Source organism: Coturnix japonica, chromosome 19 (genome assembly GCF_054131305.1).
Source record: "Coturnix japonica strain WE chromosome 19, WE-NBRP24, whole genome shotgun sequence".
Taxonomy (NCBI): Eukaryota; Metazoa; Chordata; class Aves; order Galliformes; family Phasianidae; genus Coturnix; species Coturnix japonica.
In genome coordinates, this window is record NC_140681.1 from 11,726,809 (window position 1) to 11,742,500 (window position 15,692).

At 42.7% G+C, this 15,692-nt stretch overlaps 3 protein-coding genes across 10 annotated transcripts in view; 1 reads left to right on the forward strand and 2 right to left on the reverse strand.

Moving 5' to 3' along the window:
• Positions 1-77: 77 nt before the first annotated feature.
• CTSZ (cathepsin Z) lies at positions 78-4,688 on the forward strand. Its single transcript, XM_015881749.3, has 6 exons — positions 78-235; positions 470-633; positions 1,915-2,094; positions 2,682-2,832; positions 3,123-3,285; positions 3,789-4,688. The coding sequence occupies exons 1-6, from the start codon at positions 99-101 to the stop codon at positions 3,900-3,902; spliced, it is 909 nt and encodes a 302-aa protein (XP_015737235.1). The 5' UTR covers positions 78-98; the 3' UTR covers positions 3,903-4,688.
• Positions 4,689-5,044: 356 nt separating this feature from the next.
• NELFCD (negative elongation factor complex member C/D) lies at positions 5,045-13,581 on the reverse strand. Of its 3 annotated transcripts, none has more exons than XM_085520552.1 (15): positions 13,465-13,581; positions 13,071-13,186; positions 12,857-12,966; positions 12,577-12,686; positions 12,151-12,258; positions 11,461-11,613; positions 11,057-11,187; positions 10,454-10,619; positions 10,014-10,148; positions 9,514-9,653; positions 8,767-8,881; positions 8,406-8,501; positions 8,033-8,173; positions 7,637-7,766; positions 5,045-5,213 (listed from the first exon to the last, which is right to left on the reverse strand). In XM_085520552.1, exons 1-15 carry the CDS (start codon positions 13,528-13,530, stop codon positions 5,161-5,163), a joined length of 1,770 nt encoding a protein of 589 aa, XP_085376678.1. In that variant the 5' UTR covers positions 13,531-13,581; the 3' UTR covers positions 5,045-5,160. The 3 variants fall into 3 exon arrangements, with proteins under 3 accessions (XP_085376678.1, XP_085376677.1, XP_015737227.1); XM_085520551.1 differs by lacking the exon at positions 5,045-5,213 and adding an exon at positions 6,060-6,368; XM_015881741.3 differs by lacking the exon at positions 5,045-5,213 and adding an exon at positions 6,359-7,268.
• Positions 13,582-15,277: 1,696 nt separating this feature from the next.
• Positions 15,278-15,692, reverse strand: part of GNAS (GNAS complex locus) — a 122,940-nt gene continuing 122,525 nt past the window's right edge. For 5 of the 6 annotated variants that reach the window (XM_015881746.3, XM_015881747.3, XM_032448587.2 and 2 more), the window contains exon 12: positions 15,654-15,692. This exon is cut by the window's right edge and continues 3,436 nt beyond it. The gene's annotated coding sequence lies outside the window, so the exon portion shown is untranslated. The other variant, XM_085520555.1, reaches the window with a different exon arrangement.

A 15,692-nucleotide genomic window follows, 5' to 3' on the forward strand; every position in this document is an offset into this window, starting at 1 on the left:
ACAGCCCATGTAACCGAGCGGCTCCGCCCCGCCCCGCCCCGCCCCGTCTCTCCGCCCCTCCTGCCGGCGCTGCGCTTGGTTCCGTGGTGCCGCTCATCATGGCCGGTCCGGCGCGGCGCCTCGCGGCCTTTGTGCTGCTGCTGTGCGGCTGCCTGAGCTCCTGCCGGGCCGGGCTGTACGTCAAGGAGGGGCAGCACTGCTACAAGCCGACCCCGCGCAGGACGCCGGGGCTGAGGTGAGCTCTGCCGAACCGGCGGTACCGGGACCGAGCGGCACCGAGGCGCTGCCGGAGCTGCGGTGTCACGGGGCTGAGGGAAGGTCAGCGCCGGGCCGGGCCGTTACGAAATGCTGTGAAGTGCCGAGTTGGGGTTTTGTTCTGGTGTTTTTGTTGTTTGTTTTTGGTCTCTGAATCCCTTTAGTTTACACGAGGATACGATCAGCCAGAGCCGCGCTTCTTGTCTCCGTACAGAACATACCCCCGGCCTCACGAGTACCTGGACATCGCCAAACTCCCGCAGAGCTGGGACTGGAGGAACGTCAATGGCATCAACTACGCCAGCACCACCCGCAACCAGCACATCCCGCAGTACTGCGGGTCCTGCTGGGCACACGGCAGCACCAGCGCACTGGCAGGTCCTGACACCAGCCAACACCCTGCCCTGAGCAAAGGCCGCTTGGTTTGAGCTTAGAAAATAGCTGATAGCAGAGCAACCAGAGATTGTGTGAGGGGGGAACACCGGGATGGTTCAAAAGCTGTTTGCAGAAGGATTGTATCCGTAGTGCCTGCAGAGCTGCTATCTAGAGTAGGAATCTAGTGTTCTGCTGAAGGAAGCTTATAAACAGGAGGGAGACTGTTTACATGGCCTTTAGAGTAAAAAGACAAGGGGGAATGGTTTTAAAGTAGAAGAGGAGAGATTCAGGTTAGATGTTAGGGGAGGAATTTTCACTCGGAGCAGTGAGGCTGTGACAGTCCTGCCCAAAGATCTGGGTGCCCCATCACTGGGGACTCCCTGGGGACTCCCAGAGCCAGGCTGATATGGTGGGTTGGAATTGGATGGGCTTTAAAGTCCCTTCCAACCCAACCTGTTCTGTTATTCTTCTTGGAGGGGCACCGAGGGTAGAAGCAGGTACAAAAGCAGTCAGTGTGTCCCCATCCCTTTGTTGGTAGCTCAGCTAAGGCAGCAAAGGGCCCTGCTGTGCTGCTCTGAGACATGAGGAAATGAAAGAAGTTTCCACTTCTGGGAAGGGCCCTGTTATTCAAATGAACTGACTACCAGAGCATGCAGACAGAGCTCTGTCAAAGTGTAGCTAAATGTCACAGGTCTAATAGGGTTAGAAAAGCTGCAACAGTTGTGTCAGTTGAGATTGTTAATGCCCTGTGGAAAGCACCTTGTAAATACTGATTAGGAAGCCTTTCTGCCAGGTAAGTGGCTATTTCAGACAAAATAAGGCAGCAGGATGGCAGTACCCATCTGAGACAGCAGAATGGTGAGATGTTTACACAGCAGCTTCTTCTGGAAGTTACTTCTGGGAGTTCTTGAACTGCTTTAAGCTCGTGACTGCTGTTACCTGGAGCCAGACAACTGGGCTGCATGGGCTTATGACTAGCACGCTGGTTCCATGATTTGTATTTTGATTTGAATTAAGAGCTCCAGGGCACTTCAAGGGTTTGAACAGATCTTATTATCTGCATATTTTTGCTGAGCTTCTAATGGAAAAGGCTTGTAATGAAAGCCCACAATCACTCAGCCTGCCCTGTGCTATGTGCCTTGCTGCAGTTGAGCCTTTTCCAACCACAAACACTGCTGCCTACAAGTAGTTACAGGTTCGGTGAAGGAGACTGTTTTAACACTAGATGCAACGTGTAACAGCCCACATGCTCCACTAACAACTACCTACTGCTTATACTTGCAGATCGAATCAACATAAAGAGAAAAGGTGCGTGGCCTTCTGCCTATCTCTCAGTGCAGAATGTGATTGACTGTGCTAACGCAGGATCCTGTGAAGGTGGAGACCACACGGGTGTCTGGATGTACGCCCACGACCACGGGATTCCAGACGAGACCTGTAACAACTACCAGGCTAAGAACCAAAGTAAGATGCCTGTTTGCTTTGTGGTGGGGTTTCAGGCTGAATGTAGAAGATCCTGATCATTTCCTGGCTTTTCCATTACTTGTCCCTGCCTTTCAGCATAGCACCTGCTGCCTGACTAACAGAACAGGTTTCTGTGCCTTCTACTCTAGTTAGACAGCATAACATGAACCGTGTCCAAACAAGCTAAACCACCTAAACTGTCTAAATTTAATCTCTTCAGTCTGTGATACATAATCTCTAATGTACCAAGAGACGTAGCAGTCCCTTCTCAGCCTAAAAAAAGAAGAAATTAAATGTTTGTTCTAGTATTACTGGAGTGGTTTCTGTTTCTATAGAGAAGCACACTTCATCATCAAAGCACTTGTGCCTATTTGGAAAAGAACAGTAACTGATGATGATAAAGGCTCCAAGTATAATTACCAGAAAAACAATTAGTTCATTAGAGACACGTATCAGCAATTTTTCCTTATAGGATCTTCCTCAAATTAAGCATAAAAGGGAAAAAAATAAACGAATCTTAGTATGGTATCATTAATTCACTTGAAGAGAATAATTCTCTTGTGGCCATTCTCTCTTTTACTTTGCAGAGTGCAAGAAGTTTAACCAGTGTGGAACATGTGTCACGTTTGGAGAATGCCACGTGATTAAGAACTACACCCTCTGGAAAGTTGCTGACTACGGTGCTGTCAGCGGAAGGGAAAAAATGAAGGCAGAAATCTATGCTAATGGACCAATTAGGTAAATAAATACATGTCTATTAAAAGGTAGAAATAAATAAGGAAAATGTTCATGTGTTAGTAATATTGGACTGAAATATCTGGAACTCGGTCTAATGACTGAAGTGAATTTCTGCCCTCTAGCAGTTGGTAGCAGCTCTGCACTGATGCTCACTGCAGCTCGTTTGTAGATAAACTGAGCTCTGGAGTCAAAATGCAAAATAAAAAGGGGTGATTTCTTTGTTTTTCCTTTTTAGCCAGGCCTCCAACCTGCTTCCTGTCTATAAAGGTGTTTGCTCTGTTTCATTGCAGCTGTGGTATAATGGCTACTGAGAAGCTGGATGCTTACACTGGAGGACTCTATATGGAGTACAACCCCTCACCCACAGTGAATCACATTGTATCCGTGGCTGGCTGGGGTGTAGAAAATGGAACAGAATACTGGATTGTTCGTAACTCGTGGGGTGAACCCTGGGTAAGGAAACACGGGGAGAAAGATGCTTGCAGAATTACCTTAGAGGAACAGTGGAGTTTTCTCCTCTCACAGAGGTAGTTTTTCTACTTGCAAAAGCAATTTGTAGCTACATAAAACAAAACTTTCTTTGAACTCCATTTTCAGTTAATTAAAAATGGGAACTACCTGAGCTGAGGGCTGAGATACTTGGCCAAAGGCACTTAGCTAACATCTGCTCAATCTCAAGCACTGCCCCTTGTTGGGCATTCGCCATCTGTTACAGGCAGCTGTATAGGTTGGCTGTAAGCAAAAATCAAGTCTTGTATATAGGATATTTATCTGAAAGGGATATCAATTCACCTTGAACAAGATTGTCCTGTGAACCTACTGCAGTGCTTCTTTAGTTAATTTCTAGGTTCGCTTCTAGATCATTCCCATTTAGAAAACAGAACAGATTCAGTAGCATAACTGTGTTTTCAAAGTGAGTATCTCTGCTTATACTGATGCAAATTAATTCTCTACAGGGTGAAAGAGGGTGGCTGAGAATTGTGACAAGTGCATATAAAGGTGGAAGAGGAGCAGAGTACAATCTTGCTGTTGAAGAGGACTGTGCGTACGGAGATGTTATACTTCCTTGATTCTACACTCCACATCTTCCTTTTTTTTTCCCCAATAACTTTGGAATCATCCCAACAAAACCCTGATCTGCTTAAAGAATAGCCCCAAACTTCCACAGCACAACCCCATCATGCTGTTATGCAAAACTAGTCCAGGTAATACCACACTGAGTCTCCAAAGTAAAACCAATACAAAGCTGCCTTCAGATAATTACTCAGAATTTAAAAATTAAAGAAGTAATTCACCTATGAAGGTTCTCTGCCTTGTTGCACAGTATTGTAACCATGCTCTCTTCCAGAAGCTGTATGTAAATCCTGGTGTGTGTATATATACTTTTAAATAAATACAAATTATGTAGTGTACTGGGACAGGAAAAGGGTACACAGTATTTGGGTCTAGAGCTTATACCAAAGTAACAATTGCATGGTATTTGCTTAATACTTTGTTTTTAAATCTGCATAAACTGAAGTCTGGACATGATATACTCAAAAACTAAATCCTCCCAGTGAGAAAATGTTTCTGTAAGTCTCATTGCTTTTATCCAGCCAAGGCAATAACAGGGCTTAAATCTTATATTTGCTCTAATTCCTTGCCTTAATTTATGACTGGCTCTGGTATTTTGTTTCTAGAGAGGCAAAGCATAAATTGCTACAAGCCAGAGCTCTCCTCCTGTTCACTAATATGAGGAAAGGCCATAAATTCTATTCCCTAAAACTGAGTCAATTACTAAGTGGCAATCAGTGCCGTATCAAGCATCACTAACTGGCATTGTTAATTGTATGTAATAAAATGACAGTATTACCTTATGTGATTGTATGTAATTTTAAGAGTTTCTTAATACTTGTTTATTGCTGTACCTAACAAGAAGTCTTACGCGGCAGACTAATTAGCTGAGGTGCTAATTAGTACTGCTTTAATTGAACTTGTGAGACGGCCACAGTATGCGGTGACTATGATGTTTTGTAAAACACCTCAAGTGAAGTTATATTACACACACTGGAGCTTGAGCTACAGCTGAGGAGGAAACTGCCAAGGGATAACCACGGAACAAAGAAACATTCTGCTGGTGTACAAGACAACTCAGTAACTGATCTCAAAAAAATACTGTGAATCAAACTAACCTATGAATTATGCCTCACTCAGGCCTACAGGTAAGTTACAGCTTTTTACTCATCTAGACAAGAAGCAAAACAGTTTCCGCCATCTGTTACCTCTCAGTGGGTAATTTCTGCAACTTACCTTGGCTTTATCTGTCAAACCAGAGGAGTCTGCTCATCATCAGAAGTCAGGGCTGGCAGAGTGGTGAAGACCCACAGATGAATAAGGCTGCTCTAGAGTCAAGGGTGAAATTAAGATTGTTTTGCTGTTCCGATTCTCTTTGGTATCTAAGAACATGTTTTAGGCTAGAGATTAGGCCATGTTCCATCAGGCTGGGATACTTCAAAGCCTGTCTCTTTCCTACATATAAGAACTGTACTCAAAACATCAGGTGCTGATCACCCACCATTCAACTCTTCAGCATTAAAGATCTGGGATAGACATTTTAACTCTAGACAAAAAGACAACCAAGAATCTCACAAAGTGTGTTGGTTAGTTCCACCTGCCTCTTTGCTTTACCTTAGTAAAGCGACTTCAGAGTGCCACTAAGGATTAAAGCTGTTGAACTGTAGTGCCTATTGTAAGTTAATTCTCAACCAGCAGAAGAACAAGGGAGCGTAACAGTACTGACAATAGCATAGTTAAGTATTAACTAACCAAATACACTTAAGTGAATCCAGAAGAATTCAGATGTTTAGCGGAAGTGATATTAAGCTTAAACACTGAGAAAAGCAGAAGTACGATTTGTTTGAACAGCTGGCAAATTTACAATGGAGGTAGGAACAAACGGCTCTTCATTATCACTAAGAAAATATATGAGGCAGGGCTACAGCCTAAAATGAAGATCTGTAGCGTAAGTTGTTTCTGCAGCTGTTAATTCAATTAAGAGAGGAAGTCAGGAACCAAGTATGTACGATCATTCCATGTAAATATTATGAAGAGAAGATCTAATGCAAGTTTAAGCGCTTAGATGTCTACTCAAAGATGTGTGCAGAAAGGAAAGCTTGAAGCTGTGCCTAGGAAACCTGCCAGCAATGGGAGGGAAGGGCTGAAGAAAGGAAGGATGCACTGCTTTTACGGAGGAGCAAAGAATCTGTACAACCAACTTCTGTCTCAAGCTGCCATGGTAGCCTGGAGTTTCCACTCATAAATCACTGACAGCAAAAAAGAGCAAAATGATTCAGTTTCTAAGTTTATAAGCACTTGGACTTAAAAGTACCACCTTTGTTTTTTGGAAAACAGGTTTTTCAGGAAGCAGGTGTGCTTGTAAGGCTCACCCAGGCTTTTCTGTGCCCCTTTTAAACACTTTACATCTCCATCTACATCTGGAGAAATCCAGGCAGGTGAGCAGAAACAAAGAGTGGACTCTGAAACTTGGTAAGAAGTCTCTGGAAAAGAACAGACCTTTATTTAAAGGTACATTAAAATCTTGGGTGTAATCCCCCATTTTTTAGTATCGACCAGGACAGAGCAGAGATAAATATTAAAAACAACAAACCAAGCCACATCACAGTAACAAAGTTTTTGCACGCATTTTTTAGACAGCAACACAACTCTGATGTGGTAATGAAACTTACCAGTAACAATTAATGCATCTGTTTAACAAAAATAGATTCTGAAGGATACCACACTCACATCAGAGTCACGTGTCAATACAAAACTAACCTCGATTGTTACAGCTCCATCTGTATGACATAAAAGGTGTTTTTTTTCATAGCAGTACTTGTGTAGGATATTTAGAATTGTAATATAATGCAGAGGTGAGGGAGAGGTGTCACAGATTCTCTGCAGCACAGAACTAAGTACAACAGTTTTTTCCTTTTTTAGACTCACAAGATGAAATCCTACAGCATTCACGATTTAATTGTCAGAGAACTGTCTGAACAATGTTTGTAGTGGGAACTACCTGCCCGTTCTTCAGCTTCATATATACGTATATATTACACAGAGTCAGAGACAAGTTCTGCAAGTAACTGAAAAGAACTCCCTTTGAGACAAGTCTGCCTCCTGCTGCCCTCTTCAGAATGTTCAGATTTATACTGTTTATACTATTTGTTTAACATTAAAAATTCCTTCAGTATTATTTCATCTTCCAAATTACATTAATGATCCTCCGACAGAAGGCTCAAGGTCACCACGCAAGTCAATCAGTCCTTTCTTCCTTCTTTTTTTGTAGCTGAGTTGCCCAGCTACAGAACCTCACTGGTGGAGAATATGTCAGAGCAGTGACCATGTTCTTGACTCTTCCGCTGTTTAGTTCATCACAATAAAGTTAGATTTGCAGTGAGCTTAAAAGAAGAAATGAAATAAAGTGTTCAGTACATTACTCCGATTTACTTGCTTGCACGTGGATTTCTCCATGGTGTTATTAAGTAGGATTTTAAGAAACAGATCATTTTAGTCCAGGAAATGGGTGTACTATGAGAGACTACTTCCTTCCTTTACTTTTCTAAGACAGGAGCACCTCTTCAGAAACAGCATTTGTCTTTAAGCTCCTCACTACTACTCAGATTCCTAATTAAAGAAAAATTGTAAAGCGCAGGCCCATAAAAATGAAATAACCTATTGCAATATCTGGCAGGCATTCCTGTTTTAGCAATCCTGCTCCTAAGCACGTTTAGGAATTGTAACAAATACACAAAGAAGCACGACTTACCTATGAACTCAGTGACGGGATCATGTTCACCTTCTGTTTTAATAGTACCTGCAATACTGTCGTTCTCCAGGATTGGAAGAAAAAGCTGTACGAAGTCTGAGGTATATGGAGGAGCAATCACATCCAGCACCTGAAATGGCAGACAAAACAGGATCATTATTCCAGGTAGACAAGGCAGTATTTAATTCACAGTCCTCTCAAAGGCATTCAAGTAGTAGCACTTTTAAGACCTTTCTTCTCCACACAAGTAATCAATTACATATTCTTCTGAGCACATACATTGCTCAGAATCTGCTTTCTCACCATCAAGGATTTCTGATTTGAGGCAAATCCAAACATAAACATCAAATATTAAAGCTTATTTCTATACGTTAACAAACAATTGTTGCTGCTGACCTCTGTAACAAAGTATCTGATGAGAGAGATATCCGTGTCTAACTTCTCTAGGCATTTGCGGATATAGCTGACAACAGGTAGGACGTATCCTCGACTCAGTAAGTGCACCATTCTATCCAAGAGAGTCTTCTTCAGTTCCAGCTGATAAGGAGGGAAGGGTTGGAGGGGGAAAGAAAACCAACAGGTCAGGATTTATTCTTAAAATGGTACTATTTTCATCACTCTTTTCCATGGATTCAGTATCTACTATGATGCTTGTTATCTGTGATCATATCCTAAATTAAACTCTTAAAGCTTCTGTGATAACAACTGTTATTCTAAGCAATCATATATAGTACAAAGGAACATAAAAAAGGCATTCTCTGAGAATCACCTGCTCCATTACGTCAAGCTGCGAATGCTCTGTTTCAAAGAGCTTGACGAGAAGTTGTAGAACTTGTGGATGAAGCAGCTGATGGCACGTACTGATCTGCAAACAAGATGAGAAAGTACGTTCATCAAAACTTCACTTTAAAACCAACGTGCCGGTCCTAGTAGAAAAGTCTGCACTCATTCACTGACAGAGGTAAATTCTTTATTAAAAAGTTATTCCACTACACAGAGCTGACAAATCCAAATAACTCTGAATAGAAACAGATTCATCTTTGTACATTTACTGACCATGAACTGGATGTCATTGTAGTTACAAGGATAAGAACTGCTTTTGCTCTCAACAGGACTTTGTGCCTTTTTACCTCATCCAGTAATGCCAGATGAACTGGAGTGTGATCAGTCTGTAGCTGGAAGTACCGGGGCTCTGACACTGTCCAATCCACCCACTTTAATACACCCATTGCCACCACTGGAAACCTGCAGAGGAAGAGATTACTTTAGAAGAGGACAATCCAAACAACCACCTGCCATCTTCCAGCATATTCTACTGATTGCTAGAATGTCATAGTTTAACTTAGGCCAGAATTAATAAAATTTGAAAAGCTTTGATTGAAAAGTTGTCATCACATCAAGGCAAGTCTTGTCACAAAAGAAGAAAATAGAATGGAGAAAAATTCTTTTTATAAGACACTTCTTGCTCAGCACAGAATGCTAAAAGCAGTCAACATAATTAACATACACCCAGAGTTTGTTCCAGTTTGTTCAATATCTGCTATTCCATAACGTTAAGAAGAGATGATATATCTATTGCTAAGAAGGCTTTGTTAGAAAGACAAAGCAATCTGTCATCCTTTCCCAAAGGCAGAGCCAAACGTGCTCTGCAATGTGAGAGGGGCAACTTGTCAACGTCAGCCAGAATTTATGTCCTCGTGTAAAGATTCAAGAAGTCAAATGTATAATTTTGAAAGCTGCTTTCATACCTCATCTCATTTGTTCTGAACTAAGGATGTTCTCACAGAGCTGCCCACAAAGGCACTTCCCTGTAACATTATTCATAAGTAGCAATCTCCTTCCAACAAAGGAAAGTTGGGACCGGTTTCTCTGCTCACCTGATACACTGATAAAGAGTGCTCAGCTCTGCAACCAACTCTGATGCGCCTTTGTTCTCATTGCAACACAGATTGTGAACAGTTTCAATGGCTTTTGAAGTTGATTTCAGCTCATCCTTGTTGATGCTCACTCTCTTGTTCTGAAAAATGCGGAGTTTGAATACAAAACCCACAAACATACAGGGAGTTTCTGGTTATTTAAGCAAAGGAATTGTAGCTTGCCATAACCCCAAGATCACTTTGTATGTCTCAAAAGTCTCATAGGCAAGCTTTAGAAGAAAAAAGTAACTATGAACTGAAATAAAAGGATACTTGATTTATAATCCTAGATCACTGGTACTTTTTTCTTCTAAAAAGTTGCCTATGGATCCTGAAACATTTCTCACTAAAATAAACAAACCACGGCATTTTAAAGTGATCAACTTAACGACTATGCATTTCTTCAGCACAGTTAGACCATAGGGTGAAAAGGATACGTTATGATCAGGACTGAACTTTACCTTTTTCCACATCTCTACTACACTAGCTGCATATGCCAGTATGTGAATGTATTTATGCTTGTGGTCCTGGTTGATCTTAGCACCTGGTTTAAACAATGACTGCATGAAGAGGTCCAGAAAGGCAGGTACTCGGATCTGAAGAAAACAAACATCTTATTAAAGTCTGAGAATTAAGAGAAAAATGTACAGTTTTAAAAATTAATTTATTCTGCATAAAAAGACAGCTTGAAATAATTTAAAAAGTAAGAAATGCAAGGAGCCAATGCAAAATATAATATAAATAAGTCACACATTTTGACATCACTTAAAATGACAGAGGGATGAGCCACAGTATTAACTTCTGTTCTGTGGCAATACATTTAGCACAATAAGATCTCAGAATTTTGAGTGCTACTGTAATAGAAGAAGTTTACAGATGTGATGAAGAGACAACCACTGACCAGTTCTACTGGAGGCGGGTCCATGCTCGTAAACATTTTGAACAAGACAGTAATATCTGCTGGATTCAGAGCTCCTTTGGACAGCATTGCACCGAGAGCCTGACAGGCACGAGGGTAGGAGGCTGCAGTACCCAGTGCTAAAGTGATCTGACTGGCATCGTGGCCTCTAGGTGAGCAACACAAACATACAAAGCAGCTTATTTTCTTCATTTAGACATCTTGGCTGTAGCCCCGCTGCATCAACAGGGCACATGTGATGCAGTGTATCCTTTACCATGGCTAGTTACAGAAACAAGCCTGTATTTCCCATGTTTGATTCTAAAATGTGCATCAAATAACAAAAATGATTATTTTTAACAGAACACCAAGAGCTGATGATTCTATTTCATATCTCCTAATACTTGATATGGAATGTATCTCATTCTATGGACTTTAAGTCTACTGAAAAAAGTGCTCTATTGCAAGTGATTTCACTCTACCACAGTGTGAATAAAAAGCTAAGAACTCTCCTTTTGCTGGTCTAAATTAAGCGTGAATGACTAAAAGAAGCAGTTTACAAATTATGGTGACCTATATTTGACTAATAGACAAACAAGCACTTACTTCTCATGAGCATATCGCTGAACCTCCTGAGCGATCCGCCGCACAGCAGAGCCTCCTTGCTCTTCTTGAGCTAATATAGACATCATGGATTGAGCAAAAAGGTAGGTGTGCTCTCCATGGCATACCATCTTCTGTGAACACATACATTGAAAACGTTATCAGACAATGAGAAATACATCTCTGTGGTTATACTGCCTTAACAGCAAAGCCAACCGATTAGACTGACCTTGAGATCTTGCATTAATGTAAAAGACGACAGTACTGCTTTTTATGAGGGCTGTTCTGAAAGTAATACCCCCTATTTTATGATGTCAGCCCACCCACCTGAGGCAGATGCTGAGACATCCTACCTGGACAGGATCAGAAAACATTTTTCCCCACCTAAAAAGGAATCGAGGACTTACAGCGAACTCTGGGAGGTTTTTTTCAAGGTTCTCTTCTCCTCCATCTAAAATCGTTGCCAAAGACGTACGCAGAACTCTGGAAAACACCTCCAGCTGCTGACAGGCTGTTGAAACGCTGGTTATTTCTCCTTGATATCCAGCATCAGATATAAGCTGTAACAAAAATAACAACAACAAAAAGTCACAGAAGACGTATTACATAATATTTCAGGTATCTCAGTGAGTCTAGAACACACAGAACATGAGATTTTCATCTGCATGCATTTCTTAGACTTCATGTTCATTAGTAAGAAAGAAAGTAAACCATAATGTGCTGTTCTGAAATAGACACAGTCTAACATTTCCCTATCCCAGAGAGGTAAGAAGCTGAAGCGTTCCATTAAAGCACAGACTGACAGGGATTTGTGGTTTGCATAGGAAACTACATGAATTATACATTCCATATGAGGTAAGACTATCTTCTGACACGAGAGTTTGTGCCAACAGTGTCAATAAGGCAGGATAAGAACTAGTATATTTTGTACTATTTTGTATATTTTGTAAGGCAATTCCTCCCACCAATACGTGCTCATCCTGCTGTGACCTTTTAATAAGCAGTATCAACAGGAACACATGTGAATTACAGGTAACACTGCAGCCAACAATAAACCTGTTAAATATATTCTTATGTGTTACACTTCAGTGTATTACCTTCACAGTAAAATTAAGCATCAAACAGTCTGGATGGGCTTCTGCCAACTTGTAGAAGAGATCTCTCCATGTTGTATGTGCTATCATTTGCTCAAGCCAAGCTGGAGTCTGACAGATCAAAGCAATAGAAACAACTGTAAGAATTTCAACTTGTGAAGATGGCTAAAAGTAAGCTTTTTGTTTCTGAAGAATCCAATGAGTTGCTATGAAGGACTTTATTATACCTGTATAACTTTCTCAAATTATCAAAACCTCTCAAGGGTCCAGCAAAATACAGACAGTTTCCCAAATGCAGTTATTTGTTAAGTAAAGCGCTTAGAAGACGCAGTTCCTTCACCCACCACCTCCTGGTCCATCACACAAAGTCATCTGCATAGGCACAAGTGGATACTCACATAAAGGTGAAGAGACAGATTTCATACACACCTCTCCTTCCTCTGTAAAGATGGAATCTGCTTTCCGAGGGTCGAAATGCTTGATAAGTAAGCTCTTTAAATGGTTTTCTACTGTCTCCTGAACTTGCACTGGCTCAACACCTGTATAGAAGAGGTGGAGGGGGAGGAGGAAAAAAGCTTTGTCAGAGCAATCTGATCAAACTTCTTACATTTTCCAATAACATTCTGTTATGAGAACAGGAGGAACTCAACAATTTAACATTAGGCAGGAGATGGGAATAGAGCCAAGTTACACCACATCACCCCCGTACCCGTCTGAATGAGCCACTCTGCCAGCAGGTTCACTGTCTGCGCCACCGCCGTGTAGTTTTCAGACAGAAGCTGGATAACGTTTTCTGGAGAACCTCCTGCCTGGAAATACCTGAGGGGAAGATCAGGGAAAATTATGTTATTTTCTATTAAAAAAAAGCAAAATTCCCACATTTCAATATAAACCATCAGCACCGCACACTGAGCTGCACCCACCTTTTCAGCGTGTTAAATATCGACGGCTCCATGATGTAGTCAGGGGTTGAAAACTTCTTCAGACACTCCTGCTGGACTTCAGCATCATCCTCTCCCTCTCCATCCTCATCATCTTGCTAGTTGCAAACACAACATCAGCCACCTCTGGTACTTCAGGTGCACCCCCTGTATTTCCACACCCAGGCCATTTTTGGGCTCACACACAGAGCAGCACACGACCCGTTACCCAGAACAATATGTTTTAATGCATCATGCACAATCCCAGCCCCATTTCGCTGCTGTTTCCTTCCTTTTGACGCCCCTCCGAGCCCCCGTCCCGCACCAGGGGAGGCTCCCACCCGCCCGCTCCGCCTCAGGCCCGACACCGCTCCGCCTCACGCCCCCCAGCTCTCACCGCTCCTCCGTCCGCCTCGTTGCCCCACTCCGCCGCGCTGCCCTCGAAGTAATCCGCATCCTCCATGGCTCTGCGGCCCAAAGAACCGCGGCTCCAGCCGGAACCAGGCCGCGGGCCGCCCCTGGGCGGAGCGGAGCGGAATGGCGGGCCGGGCTGCGGGGCGGCGCTGAGGGCGGGGCGGGGCGGGGCGGCCACACAACGCACCTCCCACCCAGCACATCACATCACATCGCACCGAGCTGCTCTTCCCGAGGCGCTGGGGAGCACTGAGTAACGTTACAGCAGCCGCTGCCTGCACAGCAGCGGGCATTGGGACTCTCAGACAGACCTTCATAGCCCAGCAAAGCTATGGGAAACAGAAGTCTACAGAGACTACAAACACTGAGATACACACAGATCATCACACACACTTCACGAGAGACATGCGGCCTCCTGTGGCTCCAGGCCAATTCAAAACACCTTTCATTAACACCAATGAGTTTCACATGGACACGTATTTGGTCTCCATCCAAACTGGAGTAATAATAGATTATGAACAGAAGCATCGCCCGCTCATTTAATACCACAACAGGGTGAATTAAAGTGAGGAGATACATTCACATGTTAATTCGCTCCCATTTGTTTACTGGTTCCTCAGTGTTACACAGAGTATTCCTGGAGTTGGCATCCATCCTCTCCCTCCATGTTTCCTGTTCCCTCTGGGCTGAGGATGGTGCCTAAAGCCTTTATTTTTTCCTGTCATTAAAGGTTTTTGAGGCCAAATTCCTAAATGGAAAAAGCTGTTGTTTCTATGTTAACTTGTTCTGTAAAATCAAAGTCATGTATCTGGCTGGTTGCCCTTGTCATTCAGGTATTATGCCCACCGCACTGAGCTCACTGCTTATGACTGGGATTCCATCAATTCCCTCTTGGAATCTGTCCCGTCATTCAGCAGAGATTTCCCAGTGAAAGGCTTCCATCAGTGGAGCTCCAGAACCCCCTTTGCAGCTCATTTATCTCCTCACAGCTTGTCAGAAAGGCTTCTGCCAGCACTTCTATTGCTAACAAACCATCCTGCTTTGTAGGCACAAGGAGCTGCTCGGGTTGGTTTCCACTGACAGCTGCCTGTGACCCTGATGCTGCTCCTTGCTGTTCTGCTATCACCGAGGTGCTGGACTGGTACTGACCACATGGGTTGACCTCATCTGCAGTCAATTTCCTCTGCAATCATACTCACAACCTTTGTTTTTCCTGGTACATCATTTTTGACACCTGAAAACAGAATACAATAGAAAATATCCCAGTCGTTCACAGGAGCACTGTGCCACAATAATTACAAGGTGCTCAAACTTTAAAGCAATGGCTGTTAATATTTCCATGCATAGATTTGCTGGGAAAAGCAAATCATGCTGCAGGTATCAATTATGTGCAACACACTGAAGCACAACTAGCTTCAGCCCCTCCAAAGGCAATGGTATATGAAGGTTAAATCCTGTCCTCAATGCTGCCATTCAAAATACATCCCAAATGCAGATACTCCCTTAGGGCCGCTATCTGGCAACTGATGCAGCTCACCGTCTTGCTTTTGCACCAAATCCTGCTTCCAACAGCTTACAGAGCTCAGTCTGAGCCTCTAACAGAGCCGGTTTGTGATGCTTTCAGAAGCTGCTGAACGTTTTTTGTTGGCTTTGTAAGCCTACAGTCCACTTCTGTCTCCACATCATTCAAGGCCTTCAGGAGGTATCGCTAATCTGATGCATCACGTTGGGAGCACTGATACACAAACCACTACAAATTCTTACATCGAAATAAGTTACTGCGAATGCACAGCAGCTGATTTTGAAACCACAACATCTCTACAATTTATTATTATTTTGTACAAAATTCCCAAGGTGATCAGAGCACTGTGTAGGTTACTGGCTTGCCAAAGGTTGTGTTTTGAAATCAAAACCATTTCTGAGTTACAGAAGTGCCAAAAACAATCTTGAACCAGTATTATTTTTTTGCCAACCAACCCCCATCCAACGGAACAGCTGTAGAACTTAAAGCAGAAACAAGAGTTTGTGTTGGAAACTGTTTAAAAACCAACCCACCAAATCATGCTCCAGCAGGAGCCTCTATGGCGAATTAGTTTAGGGCCGTTTAGTGCCAAGATATAGACCCTTTATAATGGAAATACTGACACAACCTCAACTATAGTGATGCAAATATGCCCTAAAACACTGTATTTGCTTTTATTAATAAAAGTG

Coding starts and splice junctions, on each gene's coding strand:
- CTSZ (XM_015881749.3), top strand. CDS start 99: ATGGCCGGTCCGGCGCGGCGCCTCGCGGCCTTTGTGCTGCTGCTGTGC. Junction 634..1,914: donor CAGCACCAGCGCACTGGCAG/GTCCTGACACCA, acceptor TTATACTTGCAG/ATCGAATCAACATAAAGAGA. Junction 3,286..3,788: donor ACTCGTGGGGTGAACCCTGG/GTAAGGAAACAC, acceptor AATTCTCTACAG/GGTGAAAGAGGGTGGCTGAG.
- NELFCD (XM_085520551.1), bottom strand. CDS start 13,530: ATGGAGGATGCGGATTACTTCGAGGGCAGCGCGGCGGAGTGGGGCAAC. Junction 11,188..11,460: donor AAAACCTCCCAGAGTTCGCT/GTAAGTCCTCGA, acceptor ATGTGTTCACAG/AAGATGGTATGCCATGGAGA. Junction 8,882..9,513: donor ACTCTTTATCAGTGTATCAG/GTGAGCAGAGAA, acceptor CTTCCTCTGCAG/GTTTCCAGTGGTGGCAATGG.